Source organism: Cuculus canorus, chromosome 4, assembly GCF_017976375.1.
Source record: "Cuculus canorus isolate bCucCan1 chromosome 4, bCucCan1.pri, whole genome shotgun sequence".
NCBI lineage: Eukaryota > Metazoa > Chordata > Aves > Cuculiformes > Cuculidae > Cuculus > Cuculus canorus.
In genome coordinates, this window is record NC_071404.1 from 13,502,372 (window position 1) to 13,518,670 (window position 16,299).

The 16,299-nt window shown below is 43.3% G+C and overlaps 2 protein-coding genes across 8 annotated transcripts in view; both read right to left on the bottom strand.

The window, feature by feature from the left end:
- Positions 1 to 653: 653 nt before the first annotated feature.
- LOC128852050 (transcriptional adapter 2-beta-like) lies at positions 654 to 2,441 on the bottom strand. Its single transcript, XM_054065504.1, has 2 exons — positions 2,166 to 2,441; positions 654 to 1,745 (listed from the first exon to the last, which is right to left on the bottom strand). Exons 1-2 carry the CDS (start codon positions 2,433 to 2,435, stop codon positions 1,722 to 1,724), a joined length of 294 nt encoding a protein of 97 aa, XP_053921479.1. The 5' UTR covers positions 2,436 to 2,441; the 3' UTR covers positions 654 to 1,721.
- Positions 2,442 to 4,685: 2,244 nt separating this feature from the next.
- TBC1D14 (TBC1 domain family member 14) overlaps positions 4,686 to 16,299 on the bottom strand; it is a 72,707-nt gene continuing 61,093 nt past the window's right edge. For 6 of the 7 annotated variants that reach the window (XM_054064811.1, XM_054064809.1, XM_054064810.1 and 3 more), the window contains 2 exons: positions 9,918 to 10,176; positions 4,686 to 7,913 (listed from right to left, as the gene is read on the bottom strand). In XM_054064811.1, coding sequence (XP_053920786.1) covers positions 7,848 to 7,913; positions 9,918 to 10,176 — 325 coding nt within the window. In that variant the 3' untranslated portion in view covers positions 4,686 to 7,847. Of the gene's footprint in view, positions 7,914 to 9,917; positions 10,177 to 10,615; positions 10,736 to 16,299 lie in introns of those variants that run through there. The other variant, XR_008449593.1, reaches the window with a different exon arrangement.

Here is a 16,299-nt window from a genome sequence, read left to right on the forward strand (position 1 = left end):
AGTGCCTGGGGGGTGCAGAGTCTGCGTGGCTGCCCCGACTCCCAATTGCGGGGTGGCCAGCAAACAATCTTTTGCTGCCTTCCAGGTCTCCTGCTCTTGTATAGCCTTACGTAGGGCCTGTACCACTTTTCCCCACGACTTAAGGTTCTTCCCGCGACCCAAGGACATCGTCTCCTCGGCTAATGCCTTAGTGCATTTATCCCACACTTCTGGGTGGAGAATATCCACTGGGTGGTCAATGACCCCAATTTCTAAAAGCCTCACAACAGCGAAAGTAAAATTTTTAGGCTTACAATCAATACCCAACTGCGATACGACCTTCTCAAGGGCTTCCATCTTCCTTGTGGATACAGGAGCGTCATCCCTGCTGGGCTGGTCCAGCCGATCCGGCCATCGTTCACACGTCAAGGCGATATCCCGATTCCCGACGCCCCATCCAGGGATTCAACTCCCCGGTCCCGGTTCGCGGGTTTTGGCACCACTTGTTGCTGCTCGTGTGGCGTGGCGGCCAATCTCAGGGACGACACAATGGCCAACCCCAGGCTGCTCAGGCCATCAGCTCATGGACACCAATGTAGTGGATGGCAAATGGCATTTATTAGCTCGTAACAGAGTGTTATATAGTCTTGGGTTTACAATATCATTTCCGTCTGCTTACATTATAACCTGAATACTATTGGTCACCTTGGGCTAAACTTGGCTAGATACTATTGGTCATTCGGCGAGGGGTCTTATCTTTCTGTTACAGCGCGATATCTTCCGACTGCCAGGCCCTAGCTACCCACATTAGGCGTCAAGAATGCGCATGGATTTTGTCATGTGGTAACGACCACACCTGCCTCCTGGGCGCATAGCAAGGATGGTTTTCTTGAACTTGGCTGGTGAATGAAGACCAGCTTCCTGTCCGCCCTAACAGGGTGGAGAGGTGGAGAGGTGGGCTTGTGCTAATCTCCTCCGGTTCAGCAAGGCCCAGTGCAAGGCCCTGTTCCCCAAGTCGGGACAATGCCCAGCACAATTACAGGCTGGGCAGAGAACGGACCAAGAGAAGCCCAGAGAAGGACTTAGGGGTGCTGGTGAATGAGAAGCTCAATGCGAGCTGGCAATGGGTGCTTGCAGCCCCGAAAGCCAACCACAGCTTGGGCCGCTTCATAAGAAGTGTAACCAGCAGGGGGAGGGAGGCGATTCTCCCAGGCCACTCTGCTCTCCCAAGACAGGAACTCATTTTTTATTTCTCAGTTACACTGACAAGGGGTGGGGGGGACGACTAAGAGAACTTATACAAGACTTTAACAAAACCATTTATTGGCAGTTGAAAAAAGTTCCAGTTTGATACACACACCAACGTAGAACCAATTGCAACGTGATGCACGGGGCATCTATCAATGGTGCTCTGTGTGTCACTCGAGTTTTTGAAACATTCAAAAATAAGCTCTTACAAGGTACCTAATTTTTTCCCCCAAAGGAAACTCTTTACTAAATGAAGTAATGTTTATGATTGATTGCTGACTAAAGTTGCAAAACAGCTTTATTAGAAAGTGCAGGTTGTACAGAATTCTCAGCCTGGTTGAAGTTGTCTGGTTTCTCTGCTTTGCTGCACATACAGTGGTTGTTGCAGACTCCTGATGGATTGCAGCATTTTTAGTTTTCCTTAAACCCATGAGGAAAAGAAATTTTGACTGATGGGGACACTCGCTCAATCAAGGAAAATCTCACGCATCTTGTTACAGATACTCACTCTCAAGCACCTGAACAATGCAATTGTCAACGTTTTTTATGCAATCCCTGAATTTATTGCAGAAATCTTCCTGAATAGCTAACTAAGAGATTTGGCAAGCTGCAAGAAACTTAACAAGCTCAGTGGCAAATAATTCTATGCCCTCACTACTCATCTCTGCACGTATCCAAATGCAAGTATTACTTTCAAATCAAGTTACTCACAAGTACTCCCTGTCAGTTGTTTTAGAACTAAGAAAAGCCACGGTGAGGATGGACTTTAAGCTTTTGAAAGAGAAAATTCTTTCTGTTCCATGCAAGAGAACCCCCCAGGGAATCAGTGCCTGGAGCGGCGCTGCTCTTTGCCGCTGCGAGCGAGCGAGCCCGGGGCGCTCCCAGCCCCGACACCCCGCGCCGAGGGGCCCAGGGAGAAGGGTCCCTCCCGCTCTTACCCAGTTGCCGAAGCCGAACTGCTCGATCGCGTCCAGCAGCAGCTGCTCCTCGCGGCTGCTCCAGCCGCCCTCCGCCTCGGCGCCCCAGAGCGTGAAGCGGCCGCCGTCCACCAGCTGGTAGCCGTGCCATCGGCGGTGCGGGCCGATCTCGGCGCCCGCCGAGAAGCAGTCGGGGCAGAGCTCGATATCGGCGCACTCGGTGCAGCGGAAGCGCAGGGAGCTCACCTCGGCCAGGCAGTACACGCAGTACTTCTTCCCCAGTTCCGCCATCTTACCCCGCCCGCCGGCAGCGCCCCCGTCCCCGCCCCGCCTGCCAGCGCCAATGGCAACGCGCCCGAGGGGCGGGGCCTCGCCGCGGGCGGCCAATGGGAGCCGCGGGACACAGGAAGCCGTCGCCATTGGCCGAGCGGGACCCGCCCGCCTTTCCCGCGGCCAATGGGAGAGGCGGCTCCGCACCACCCCGGCGCTGAGGGGGCGGGACCACGGCCGAGGGGGCGGGGACACGGCCCAGGGGCGGGGCTGAGCGCCGTTGCCTGGCGACGGGGGAAGCGGCCACAGGGCAGAGCCGGAGCCCCGCCAGCCTGAGCTGTCAGAGGTGGAGCTGTCACTGAGGGAGGACATGGAGGTGGAGAGGATGCAGATGGAGCTGTCAGGGCTGGAGATGGAGATGATGGAGATGGAGCTGTCAGGGATGGAAGAGATGGAGGGGAACTTGGAAGAGATGGAGATGATGGAGATGGAGACAGAGGAGAGAGAAGACATGGAGGTGGAGGAGATAGAAGAGATGGAGGAAATGGAGATAGAGAAGATAGAAGAGATGGAGATGGAGATATAGGAGATGGAAGAGATGCAGGTGGAAGAGATGAAGCTGCCCGGCATGCGGCAGATGGAGCTGACAGGGCTGGAGGAGACGGAGCTGTCGAGTCCAGAGAAGCCCCAGCAAGAGGAGGTGGACGAGCTGCATCTGGAGAAGCCGGGGCTGGTGGAGCCATCTCAGCCAGCGATTGCAGCAGGACCTCCGGAGCTGGGGCATCTGCACCCTTCACAGGGCCCTCGGCAGCAGCCGTTGGTGCCGGGAAGGAGGGGGCAGGCGACGCCCCTGGAGAGCACAGCGATCGGCGGCTCCGATGGGCTTGGAGCCCACACAGAAAGACAACCGCAAACACAGAGAGAAAACTGACGGTGACAGGGAGGAAAACCTGAAGACCAAAAAGAAGGCATCAAGAATGCACACACATTTTGCCATGTGATAACGACCACACCTGCCTCCCGGGCACATCGAAAGAATGGTTTTCTTGGACTTGGCTGGTGAATGAAGAGCAGCTTCCTGTCCGCTCCTGACAGGACGTGCCCACAGCCAGCGCCTCACAGAAGCCCTCCAACCTCCACTCACTCTGCAAATAGGCTTAGCTGCCACGGTTCCTTTCAGAATTATTTTCAGAGTATAAATATAGTTGTCCGTTTATCACTTCAAAGTAGAGTTCTGAATTCATTTGGTCCTTCAGCTTTTACAGTTTTAGGGGGCTCCCAGCCTCGACCTCCTCAGTTGCGGTCACTGAAGATGCAGAGGGCAGTGTTGGTCCCTCTCTGTCTCAGTGCCTTCTGCCCTGCGCAGCTCCAGCATATCGGAACACCAGAAATAACGACTGGGGAAAAAGGAGAGGGAGCAACAAATATTTACAGCTGCAGCTCATGCAGCTCTAGTGAGAGGGAGCCGGTTCCCCTTTTGGAACCGAGTGTTGTTAAAACCCCGATTCCCCGCAGCAAGCAGGGACTGTGACACAGATCCGTATCCTGCAGATCCTGCTGCTGTTGTAGCATTAGTTTTCATTTAAGGCAAGGGATGGATGGGAAGAATATAGAAACCTTTTAGCCCAGTAAAACGTTGGGAGCTCTCCACATCCTATGCTCTCATTACTGAAGGAACTGCAGCCTCTGTAGGCTCCTTACAGTCCATCACCAGCTGATGGGGCCAAGTTTGCAATCTGTCCTACCTCGTTCATTGTCAAGTTCTAAGTGGGATAGGACTACTTTGCTGACACAGACCAGTGACCTTCAGTCCCGTCTTTAGCAGTCAGAGGTGGGTATTAAAGGCCAAGGTTGAAGCGTTCCACAGATGTGAATTTTGCAGGAAAGCAGCCACATCCCATCCCAGTGGTAAAGAGGAGAAATGGAGGCTGCTGGGTTTCCACCACAGGTTGGAATTCCAACCCGTGGCACCGATATTTCTAGCAGTATTTCAGCTGCTGGTTCCAGGTCCAAAATCAGCTGCACGTGCATTTAAACCAAGTACACAAGTCACTGAATACACTCATATAGGGATAAAACTAATGCAAAATAAGGAGCCCCGAAAGCCAACCACAGCTTGGGCCGCTTCATAAGAAGTGTAACCAGCAGGGGGAGGGAGGCGATTCTCCCAGGCCACTCTGCTCTCCCAAGACAGGAACTCATTTTTTATTTCTCATTTACACTGACAAGGGGGGCGGGGGGGACGACTAAGAGAACTTCACAAGATTTTAACGAAACCATTTATTGACAGTTGAAAAAAAGTTCCAGTTTGATACACACACCAACGTAGAACCAATTGCAACGCGATGCACGGGGCATCTATCAACGGTGCTCTGTGTGTCACTCGAGTTTTTGAAACATTCAAAAATAAGCTCTTACAAGGTACCTAATTTTTTCCCCCAAAGGAAACTCTTTACTAAATGAAGTAATGTTTATGATTGATTGCTGACTAAAGTTGCAAAACAGCTTTATTAGAAAGTGCAGGTTGTACAGAATTCTCAGCCTGGTTGAAGTTGTCTGGTTTCTCTGCTTTGCTGCACATACAGTGGTTGTTGCAGACTCCTGATGGATTGCAGCATTTTTAGTTTTCCTTAAACCCATGAGGAAAAGAAATTTTGACTGATGGGGACACTCGCTCAATCAAGGAAAATCTCATGCATCTTGTTACAGATACTCACTCTCAAGCACCTGAACAATACAATTGTCAACGCTTTTTATGCAATCCCTGAATTTATTGCAGAAATCTTCCTGAATAGCTAACTAAGAGATTTGGTAAGCTGCAAGAAACTTAACAAGCTCAGTGGCAAATAATTCTATGCCCTCACTACTCATCTCTGCACGTATCCAAATGTAAGCATTAATTTCAAATCAAGTTACTCACAAGTTGAAACAATCTTTCGGGGAAGTGGTTTTTTTTCCTCAAATGTATTTTGTTTGAAAACAAACTGTGCAAAGCTCATTATTGCATTGCTTTTCTTCATGATAGAACGTACCTTATATATACAAAGAAATCCTTTAGAAAATATATACATCTAAGAACAGAAAGATAAGTCACAAACCAAAATAATTACATTTGCTTAACAAACAGTGCACAAGTGCTGCAGCAGGCCTTTTTCCCCACAACTGTACCCATTTTCACTGTTAGGTCCAACATAGAAGAGAAAAAGGGGAATAGGCTGTTGATGGCTGCAAAGATAATTAGTAGCTGAAGAAAGCATTTTAAACAGACAAATGAGGCACACTTACAGACCTGCTGAAAAGGAAATACATATCTAGTTGCAATGAAGACTTAAATTACAAACCCTCTTACAGTACCACCTAAAAAAATGTATACTGAGGAAAAACTTGTCTGTTTAATGAACCATTTATAAGCATAGTGCAAATGTTTTGAATGGTAGGCCTCTCACATCCTTGTAGTAACAGAAAAAGTAATATGAAAAAAAACCACTAACCTTCCTTCCAACTTTCTATTGCACTTCCCAGCAATGCAGCACACAAGTACCGGTCACTGAAGGATCAAAACTAGACAAGTTCTGGGCGAATTATCATGCGTTTCATATCAACATCTTGGGGTCTGTTTTCAGTAAGGGGTGACCTACAAGTAGCCTTATGAAGGAATTAAGATGGTCAACAAAACCCCATATACATTATGTCAGGTGTACGAAGCAGAGAGGGAAAGAGGCCAATGAGGTATCAGACTTGCGAGCTGCACTTGCATTACACATCTGCTAAAGGGATTCTGAGTCCTCGCTTACCAGGGAATCTTGCTCTCACTGCTCTAATATTACAATCAAACTATCCTTTGCAGAAACCACGTTTGCAATAAAGGACAGTATTTTGACTATATCCCACAGTCCTTTACATTATAAGTTCAGTTGAGTAGTGTGTAACTCTTAGTCTCATTTTTTTATTCAGACAATGCCAGAATAATCAGCATAAAACAGACCAAAGAGCATAGGGAAACCGCTGACCATACAGCTAGAGGATTTAGAAACAGTTTACACAAATATTGCTTCAGTTAAGTTTCCCTTTTCAATGATCGTTATTTATAAAATAGATTTTACACTATACACTATGCAATAAACATTCTCGTAAATCAGAGGCACACATGATTTACAGTTCAGTGTTCACTGGAATGCAGAGGAGCTCCAAGCTGTGTAACAATTCCACAGCCGTTGTTTGCTGCCTCTGTAACTTGCTCCTATGTATTAGAGACTGGATAAAATTCTAGGGAGTGACAGCTTGTACTTATCCTGATGGTATTTGTCTGGCACATCCCCAAATCAACTTCTTTCACTTGTCACTACATACAGATCAACGCTTTCAGATCCCACAGAACCTTTGGGTTTCAGCAGCAACGTCAGCTTATGTCATTTCTCACCTACACTCTTCCTTCTCAGTTTGGCCAGTGAGCAGAGCTGGTTTTAAGGGAACTATAAAAACTGCTTTTAACCGTTTCTCAGTTTATAAGCTCAGCCCAGCTCAGTTTGATCAGCACAACTGGAGAGATGGCACAGGACTAAGAAGCCACTAAGCCAGAACACCCTGAGACGGCCCTGCCCCACAAGAAGAAAACATGGAAATGTACATTTAGTGGTATGTTTCTTTCAAGTTTTTAAAGCCAGTGACCCTGACTTGAAAGAGTCAAACCGGGAAATGATGTCAGCCTAATATTAGAACACCCTTGGTGAGTTTGGAATCTAGTCTGATTAATGGAACTTCTTTCATATGCATCCCAATCGGAAACCGAGACTTCCAAGGCATCCTGAAGCATAATTGGTTTTGCACTGCCAGTGGGACTTCTCCAAGTTTACTTTCTACTTTTCCTCATTAAAGAATGGAATGTAGTTCTGAACCTATGTGATTTCTTTGGTAAATGGGACCCACAGCCTATAAAACAAGAAGCATTTCTAAAGAAATGGTCCTTACATAATTTAACTATAAATTCCAGCACCAGTTATATAAAATCCAGATCCAGCTAATGTTATAGGTATGGGAAATATACCCTGCCTAAAAACAGAACTGAGGAACAGCTTTCAAAGCAACTGACATCGCTGAATGCCCAGTCTCTTAAAACATAAAAAAAAAAAATCAAACTTGAAAAAACTCCTTAATATTGTTTAGTTTCACTGCCCTCACCGGAAGTAGAGAATGTGTAACGCTGTCGACAGCAAATGCTTATTAGAAGTTTAAGGCTAAGCCTAGGTTTAAATTCTACGGGTTTTATACCGATTTCCTTCCTCTCCTGCTCCATCCTTTCCCTTTAAGGCTATTCTAGTACTAAACCAAACTCTTGAAATAACACTTTGATTTGCAAGCTCATACATGTCAAATGGTGTCAATACTTTTGCCACTTTACTCTTTTCCTTTGAGTCGCTGGAGGCAGCCAGAATTTTAACGTTTGAGTGAAGGACTTCCTTTTTCCATTTCCCGGTTATCTTTCTGCAGAGCAGCCAGTACCTAGACGTTTTAAGCAATAAGAGAGAAAAGAAGTGTTAGTTTTAAAAAGTGACTCAATAAATCACTGTCTGAAAAGTTTCCCATTTAATTATCTCTATGCTTTACTATTTTAACTATTAAATGTGATCAAATTTAAAGAACCTGGAGACCTCTCCTGTAAGTCCTGGTAGCATGGTAGATACAAATGGATTTAACTAATGTTTAAATTCCATCTCCCTCAAAACACATACTTGAAACGTCTGGAGACGAGATTCTTGCCCAGATTATACAAGTCTAGCATTATTAAAGGATGCTGCCTTGAGGGGAAGTTATAATTCTCAAGATAAATGGAATGTCTAAAAACACGGCCAGTGAGCAGCCTGAGCAATATGATGTTATATAGGAGTTCAGGACAGAATTAACTTAGTGCTGACTGGTGCTTGTTCGGAACACACCAGTCTCCAGATCTGCGTATACCTTTTTGTGAAGCAAAAAGTCCACATTTTCATCCACGCTGAAAATTTGCATTTCCTAATATGTGATACATCATTTTTTTTCACAGCCATCATGTAGAGGGCACAATAACAGCCAGTTTCTCATGCTGCTCAATGTGCTCCCTGCCCTGTAGTTAGTCTCTGATGAAGAAGTACACCAGCACCTTCAAGAATCACTCTTGAACTGGATCTGCTGAGGAACATTTCGTCTCAGAGAACTGCAGTTACGAGTAAGGAACCTTCTTTTCTCCCTCTGACAGATTTCAAACCAACCCTTGAACCATTAGAATTAACAGGAGGTGGGGCTAATTCACTCATAGGGCAACCACACAACACTGCCTACACTTCAATGCAAAAGCACCCACAGCTGTTGCAACAAAAAAAGCTCAATGTAGGTCTGGCTATTAACAGTTTCTAGAATTCGAGAGTGATATTAGTGAGGTCCTCGTCACAGAGACTCGGGATAAATCATACAGATTAGAGAACTGCTAAGCCAACAGTCCGGTCTGTTCTACCACCTCTACTTCTCTGCTGTCGACAACAAAGCAGCAGGTAACAACATTCATTCACATTTTCACGCTCCTACATTTGTCATCCCTAGACAGCACCAGGTCAGAATGTGACCCTCAGGATAACAGGTCTGTAATTACCATGGTACAACAAGGTGAAAGCTTCAGTAAGCGTGTGTTTTCCTGAATGCTAAATACACCTAATGCTGAGATGTGCAGCTGAATTTGACTTCCAAGTTCCATAGTCAAATATATTACCATTTGCAGCTGAACTGCCATAACCACTACATTTAACATCATCTTTCCATTTCACTCCAAAAAAGAACTTGGATAAAATAGACAGAGCTCTGTTTCAGCACAACTCGTGCAGCAGGCTGTACTACTGCTCTGAAGAAAGAAAAACAATTAAAAGAAAGTGTTTCCACTATAAATGCTATGGAGTATGTTTGACCTAACTCTCCAGAATGAATGTCTGTTACAGACACTTAATTATTTCCACATTCAGATGACACACTCCCACCATTTTTCTTTAAACTGGAATTTAGTTGAAATTACACTGGAGAGATGATTTCTGAAACAGACTTCAGTGCTGAATTTCAATACAGAAGTCAGAGATGCAATCACTTCTGTACAGTCCCAAATTAGACAAAACAGACCAAGACCATTAAGACGACTGTATAATGAGACCTGACAAACTGCCATCTTCTGCTTTCAAATATCAAGTTGTAATCTTGCCAGCAGCCTTTGTAATGAATGAATTTTCAAAGTTGTACAATACTATATCAACTCCACCCAACATTTCGATTTTGGATGTTGACTGAGCTCTTCCTTTCCAGAGGAGAGCAAGCTCAGGGAATCCACTCACTTGAATGCACACTAAAAACATGGAGTGAGCTACGTAGTCCTACCTACCTGTAAAATCAAATATTAACTCCATTAAAACATTCTCCCAGGTGTTGCCAAACTCCATTTTCATAAGTACAGAACAATTGTCTGTTATCAAAGACTAACATCCTCTTTACCTGAGCCCACTTTTTGTTTCTACTTTGCATCTGAATGGCAGCAATAGATGTGAAGAATTCTTCTGAAGGCAAGTCCTCAGGCAGCTTTGTTAAAAACTGGGCTATATGAATGAAGTCCATTTTGGTCAAAATATCTTCAAAAAGTTTTAGTATTCCCAGGGCTGTACGGAATAGGAACTCTTCTCCATCACGGCAGAACACATCCCAAACACGACATGCCAAGTCCAGTGGCAAAGATTTGCTGTACAATGTGAATATCCTTAAGAATAGAATAAAATTTTCAGAGTTACTGGACAAGAAAAGTGCCTTAGATACTCAGAGAAAAACACAGACTGATCATAAGTGAGTTGAAAGCTTCTCAAATATTTATAACTTAATATTCCTTTTTTTATTTCAGAAGCACTTCTATTAGTTGCAGCATACCAATACATGAAACAATATAAAATGGTAAAGCCATTAAGGCACAAGTTTTGGAGGAAACACCAGTTTTAACTCTAGTGAGTTGAGAGAAACAGGCAAGATGTGCAGAGACACTGTGTAACTAGTTGTGATAAGGTGGCAGCCCAGCGTGCTTGAACAGACACAATCGCCAAAGAGCAAAGGTAACAGCAGAAGCAAGAACCTCCTCCCAGCTGCTAAAACTGTATTTTCATTGACTGCCAAGAGCACAGTTCTTTCTTCATCAAAGCACCGACAACCTTGCAAACAGGAACGCGAAGATGTTCATTCCTCCTTCCTCTATCCAACACGTCACTACACGGCAGAGCAGTTTGCTGCCACCAATAACACCATAACAGCGAGTGAGGAGAATTAAGTTTCTGGAATCATGTTATAGCATGTAAGAGAAAAGAACTACAGTGATTTTTTTTTTCCTTCAGAATTCAGAGAGTACGTTTCAGCACAGATGCACTGCATAAAAAGAGGTCCATAAAACTGCAAATAATCCTTTCTCCGGCAGAGGTCAGCAAAGCCTCAAATGTAAATAAAACCTTCCCACATCTTTTAACACAAAATTTCATTTCAAGTATGCTGAATCGAACAGTAGGTCTCCAGCGTTTAAGACTCCCCACTACTGCCTCCAATTTTTTTATTTAGGAAATTCGAGTTTACATTAAAAAAATAAACAGAATAGACATATAAACACACGTCTACATCGGTACAGAATATGAATTAATGTATTTTCACAGCAAATTCTAATAATCAGTTTTCTGCAAGATCTGCTTTTTACTATGTAAGATTTTCTAAATGACACATCATCAAGCACACAGTTTCTCTGTGAAGCAGCACACTTCATAAAAATAGAAAAATCCATTAATTTTACAAGCAGCAAGACAAAGCTAAGCCAGCGGCACAAATTCAGGTGACAAATACACTGCACATTTAGGATCCTTAGGATTTTACTTTTTTCTGGTTTTTTTTCTGTTTTTTTCTGGTTTTACATCTCACTGCAATATCTTTACATGTGGAAATTGTTTAAATTCTGTTCTCCAAAAGGCTAAATTAGAATATAAAACCAGGCAAATAAGTGGTAGAGTCTGGGATTACAAAGAAACACTGTAGTTTATCTATGTGTTTTACATACACACAGGAGAGAGAGAGAGACAGAACAGCACAATATAAGCCCCTTCTTTGGGTTATTGGCTGACGATGAATTGCAGGCTTGGTATACTCTTTTGACATTTCTGTGTGGTCACGTGCCATGTAAAAATGTCTTGCTACAGAATACTCACGCAGCAGAATTAAGACTTTTTGTCTATACACACACATGCACAGGAAACAGCAACAGCCTTTCGCTTTATAAAGAACAGCATAATAGGAAGCAATTCAACTGAGTCCTTTCCTGGTCATGAAGTAGCAGGCAAACACTCAGCCAGAAACTAGTTAAAAGATAAGTAATGATGCCCTGTTAAAGATAAGTAATGATGCCAATTTTTTTGATGTGCTTTCATTCACAAAAGCTATTATTCTGTCATGATTCAGACCTAACCTGAATAACCCGTGTGTATTAAAACTACAACTACGCAGAAAATTAACTGTCAGGAGAAACATTCAGAACTATTTATTAGAATGCTACTTTTTGATGGAAAAGATTTACTCACATCAAAAAAGCTGTTACATCAAATAAGGTATTTGACATTGACGTCTTCATAATTTGGAAAGAAGTGCAATTTGCAAGGCAATTAACTTTCATTAATACTAGCATGGAATTAAATACATCAAGCCTTAAGAATGGGCCCCCGGAATAAGCAATGCAACAATAAATGGAATCATTACTGCCAAGAATGGATGCAGCATTTGCTTCCTTCAAACACTTCCTACTGAAAGACATTTTTCTATTAGACATCTGAGCTACTGCTCTGAAACCCAGCTGAAATTTATCACAGCAATAAAGCAGCTGTACCGGTCCCAGCAGCAGCACTAGCACACTGCTTCCACATGACCTGCTCTCTCTGTACTGCAGGGATGATTTCTTGTCTGCAGCTCTCCTCCAACTCACTCCTAGTCCCAGGTGCAGATCAGGCAGCTAACTAGCACAGGGAAGTCCAGTGTCACAGTAACGTAAATATAAGCTACCAGCTGCTGCCTGTTTGGAAGAGAGGGAAAAAACTGAAGTACCAGATGCTCCTGCTCTTCCCAGCCCTGCTTATGATGAAAGTGTGCTTTGAGATAGAAGCATGAAATCCTGGCTGGTTTGCTACTCACAGGGAAAGCGTATGACCATAATGCCATCGATAAAGCAAAGCACTGACATCATGACAATCGCAGGCTCTGTGCTTTCTTTCCTTAGTTCCTTCTTTTTCTCCCTCCCCCGCAACCCCCTTTCTTCTTTTTAATTAAAAGATCTTCATAAGATATTGTTAGCAACAGCAATGAAGGCAGGCATGCCAGAATTTGGACTGACAATTCATGCACAGCAACGCTGATGCAAATCAGATCTTACATGTTCTTGCACTACACATTCTTTTCCCACGTCTGTTACAGCACAAACTACTTCTGCAACTTCTAAGTTCCATTGTGTAAATTGATGAACTGATTCCTCTTTTAAGCCGACTCTCAAATCCTCTCTTTCATTCTGGTACTAATTTTCAGTTGTTAACTTTTGTATCAATTTCAACTACATCTACTTTGAGACAAAGATTGCATCTCCCTAACCATTCAAGCGTTACTTCATTGTATAGTGGCATCTCTGTTCTCATTAGCACCTTCAGAGTTATTGCTACAAGCTTGTTCGTAAGTTTATTTACTACAACTCTGAAGTCATTACAGCTGAGAAAAAGAAGAAAGTATTTACTTTGTTCCATATTAGGAAAAGAAAAAACTTAAACGTTAGGTATGGTATAACAAGGACTGCAACAGAGCAACTTTCTAGCACTCAGCAAATCTGACTGCATTGCAAAATGTATCAATATAATACTAAAACTGCCTGAGTTCCGAGCAATTTCCAACCAGTCAGAAGCACCCAAAAAGCCCTGCCCTCTCACCTAGAAGTACTAAACAGCACTGCACTATTATCACTTGACTCCACTCTAACCTGCAGCGACACAGGACAAGCACATCGTAAACTGGGCTGAAGACTCGTCTTTTAGAACCCAGTATCAACTCCAATTCAAAAAATGAAGGAAAAAACCTTTGGACACAATTGGACAGCCCATTTTTTCTTTGAAAAGGAGGCGTGCACTTGAAGCATCCTCTTAAGCTTCATTATTTTGGGATTGGAAAAGTAATGGCATGACGTGAACTATCTTTTTTTTAATCTAGCAAGCTCAGAAGTACTTCACTGGAAGCGCCCACTACAAACATCCACACAAAGTGGCTTGGACCTTTATTGTAATAAGCAAATAATGTCAACAGAAAGTTGGCGTTCACAGAGCACAATCACAGTTAGTGGAACACTGAAGAACCACTGATCAATCCATCAGTACAAACAAAGCCCTTGGCTATAATTATCGCCAAAATAATTTTTCTGAGTGGAGGATAAAGAGGTGTTTGTATAGCGGCAGCAGGCCATAAATAGCCAGCATGTGTCCTTTGCAAATCCACATTCTGCTCTGCTCACAAAAGCCTGTGATACATCAGCTGACAGAGCTGAGAGGCCAAAATTGGGCTATTCAGACACACTATTTCCCCTCTACTCTCTGTGAACTTGACTGCATGCTGCTCTTTACTGCTCTCTCATGCTTGATTTCTGTTATATTCTTCAAAAACAGTGAAAACGTGTCTGGCTTTTGAATTCTTTGCATGAGATTAATCAGTTTGAGTTTTGGCTTGACGCACACACGTCCTTTTTGAAAGAGATGCCTTACTTCTGGCAGGTATCCACTGATAATCATGCCACTGTACTTTTTAATTAAATTCCTAAGTCCTTGGTGTTTTCCCATCAGAGAAGGCAGTGGTGGAACTGAACTGGCAGGGCGTCTCCCCTCCCTAAATCCTGCACCAGCCCCAAGAAAACCCAATGCAGCATTGTATCACCTGCATAGCTGGGCACAACATTTCTTTTTCTTGGAACATACGCTTTAAAAAGGGATTGTACTGCTGTACTGGTTACAAGAAACAGCACAAAGGAGACTAGCAGATTCCACTGTAAATGTGGCAGGAGCAGAAGGGTTTGCATGCAGCACCAGCTACTGAAGCCTGCTCAGAGCTGGCACCAACTGAGATTTACTGCACACATGCCTGCACAGTAACCATGCCAGCCACCAGAATAGCAGCAGGCATCCCTCTGAAGCTCAGAACAAACGTGCAATTAAGTAAAAGTTATGTTGTTAGAGCAAGGCTGTTTCATAGAGATTTCTAACTACAACCAAAAGGTCTGTCTATTCAGAGGAACACTGAAACCACATTCTTATCTTTCTGGAAACAGTTCTGTTTCTAATGGAGTGACATCTGTACCACAGCAAATTCACCGTCAGCTGTGAGCTACAGGAAAACTTATAAACAACATTTTCCAAAGTCCTTAGCTTTAATAGTTACTCACTTGTGAGAACACAGACCGACCTGATTTTTCCCTACATCTTTTCTATACTACTTCCTGGAAGCCACAGGACAGCTCATATAAAATCCCATTCACAAAGTTTCCAGTAGCCATTTAAAAAAAATTCTAAAACTAAACCTGCTTCCTACAGGATTACACATGCACACATACATATATATATAAATACACTTACATACATGTGCACAGACATATGTATTTAAATATTATACCTAAACCTTACACAGCAAATGTCAAGCCCTCTCTAGCAAAATTAAAGACAGAGTGGGACAAGCTGCCTATCGTAAGACAAGCATTTAAAAAGTTTAGTATAGGATTGGGCAGGACTGCCTCAACTTATCTGCATTCCTGTGCAAGATCATAATGTTGTGACTCTCAAGCGATGGCGAGGAACACCGTAAAGTGTCCTTGGGATTAAAATAAACAGCTTTAATATGGATGCAGGTAGTCAGCAAGAAATGCTCAAGGTTGTCGGTTGACCTTGAGAAGCACTATTCACAATCACTCCTGACACAAGTTTCTTTCAAGTGCTCTTAACAATACCCACAGAATGAAAGGGGCAGTCTGATGTGCCCCATAGAATTTAAGCTTCAGCTCTTTCCTCAGAAGCCAGTCTTATTTTGCTTTATTTTTTTAACCTACAAATGTGCTCAGAGAGAACAACTGATTACATAAATCTTAACTCAAGAAACTACAGTAAGGACTAGTCTACCAAAGCAAAATTGCTGTGGGAAATGTAAACCCTTAAACTTTCATCAAAACAGTCATCTTCTAAATCTCCAACTTCTGGTGTAGTTCCTCAGGATTTCTTTACAATGTAAAGCTCAAAGTTAGACAGAATTATATCAATACACCTTCATCACGATGATACTTGGTTGTAGTCTCTTCTGTATTAAAAAAATTACCTTATTTACAACAGCATCATATTAAAATAGTAACCCATTAAAAAGTTTATATCCTAGTGATTTCACTGTTGTCCATCCAGTTGTTCACCAGCATGCTTACACTCGTCCTATTCTAACATCCCTTTTATCCAACTGCTTCCTCCACACACAGGCTTTTCACAACATTGTCTGAGGCAATATAATTTTAACATCTTTCCTCTTATCATTGAACATACCAGCCTCTGCCCTCTTCCTTCCCTTCTACGCTATCCTAGTATTTTTTCTAGCACCTTCCTGCTCTCTGTGTAGATCTAGTGCATTTTTAATATTCTTAGCCTTCAGTCATAAAAATATGTCTGATGGTAATTCTCCCACCAAATGTTGGGAGAAATGAGCCTATCCGTTACACAACTGCTCATTCTACTTATGGGGCATTAAAATTTAATCCCAACGTAAAAGCCAAGTCAAACAAAGCCCATGTTACACTATCCTCAGTCTAAGAGGT

What these genes read in the sequence shown, in the direction of transcription:
- LOC128852050 (XM_054065504.1), bottom strand. Translation starts at nt 2,435, where the DNA reads ATGGCGGAACTGGGGAAGAAGTACTGCGTGTACTGCCTGGCCGAGGTG. An exon ending in AGTTCGGCTTCGGCAACTGG is followed by an intron (nt 1,746 to 2,165) that starts GTAAGAGCGGGA and finishes TGCATTGTTCAG; the next exon opens with GTGCTTGAGAGTGAGTATCT.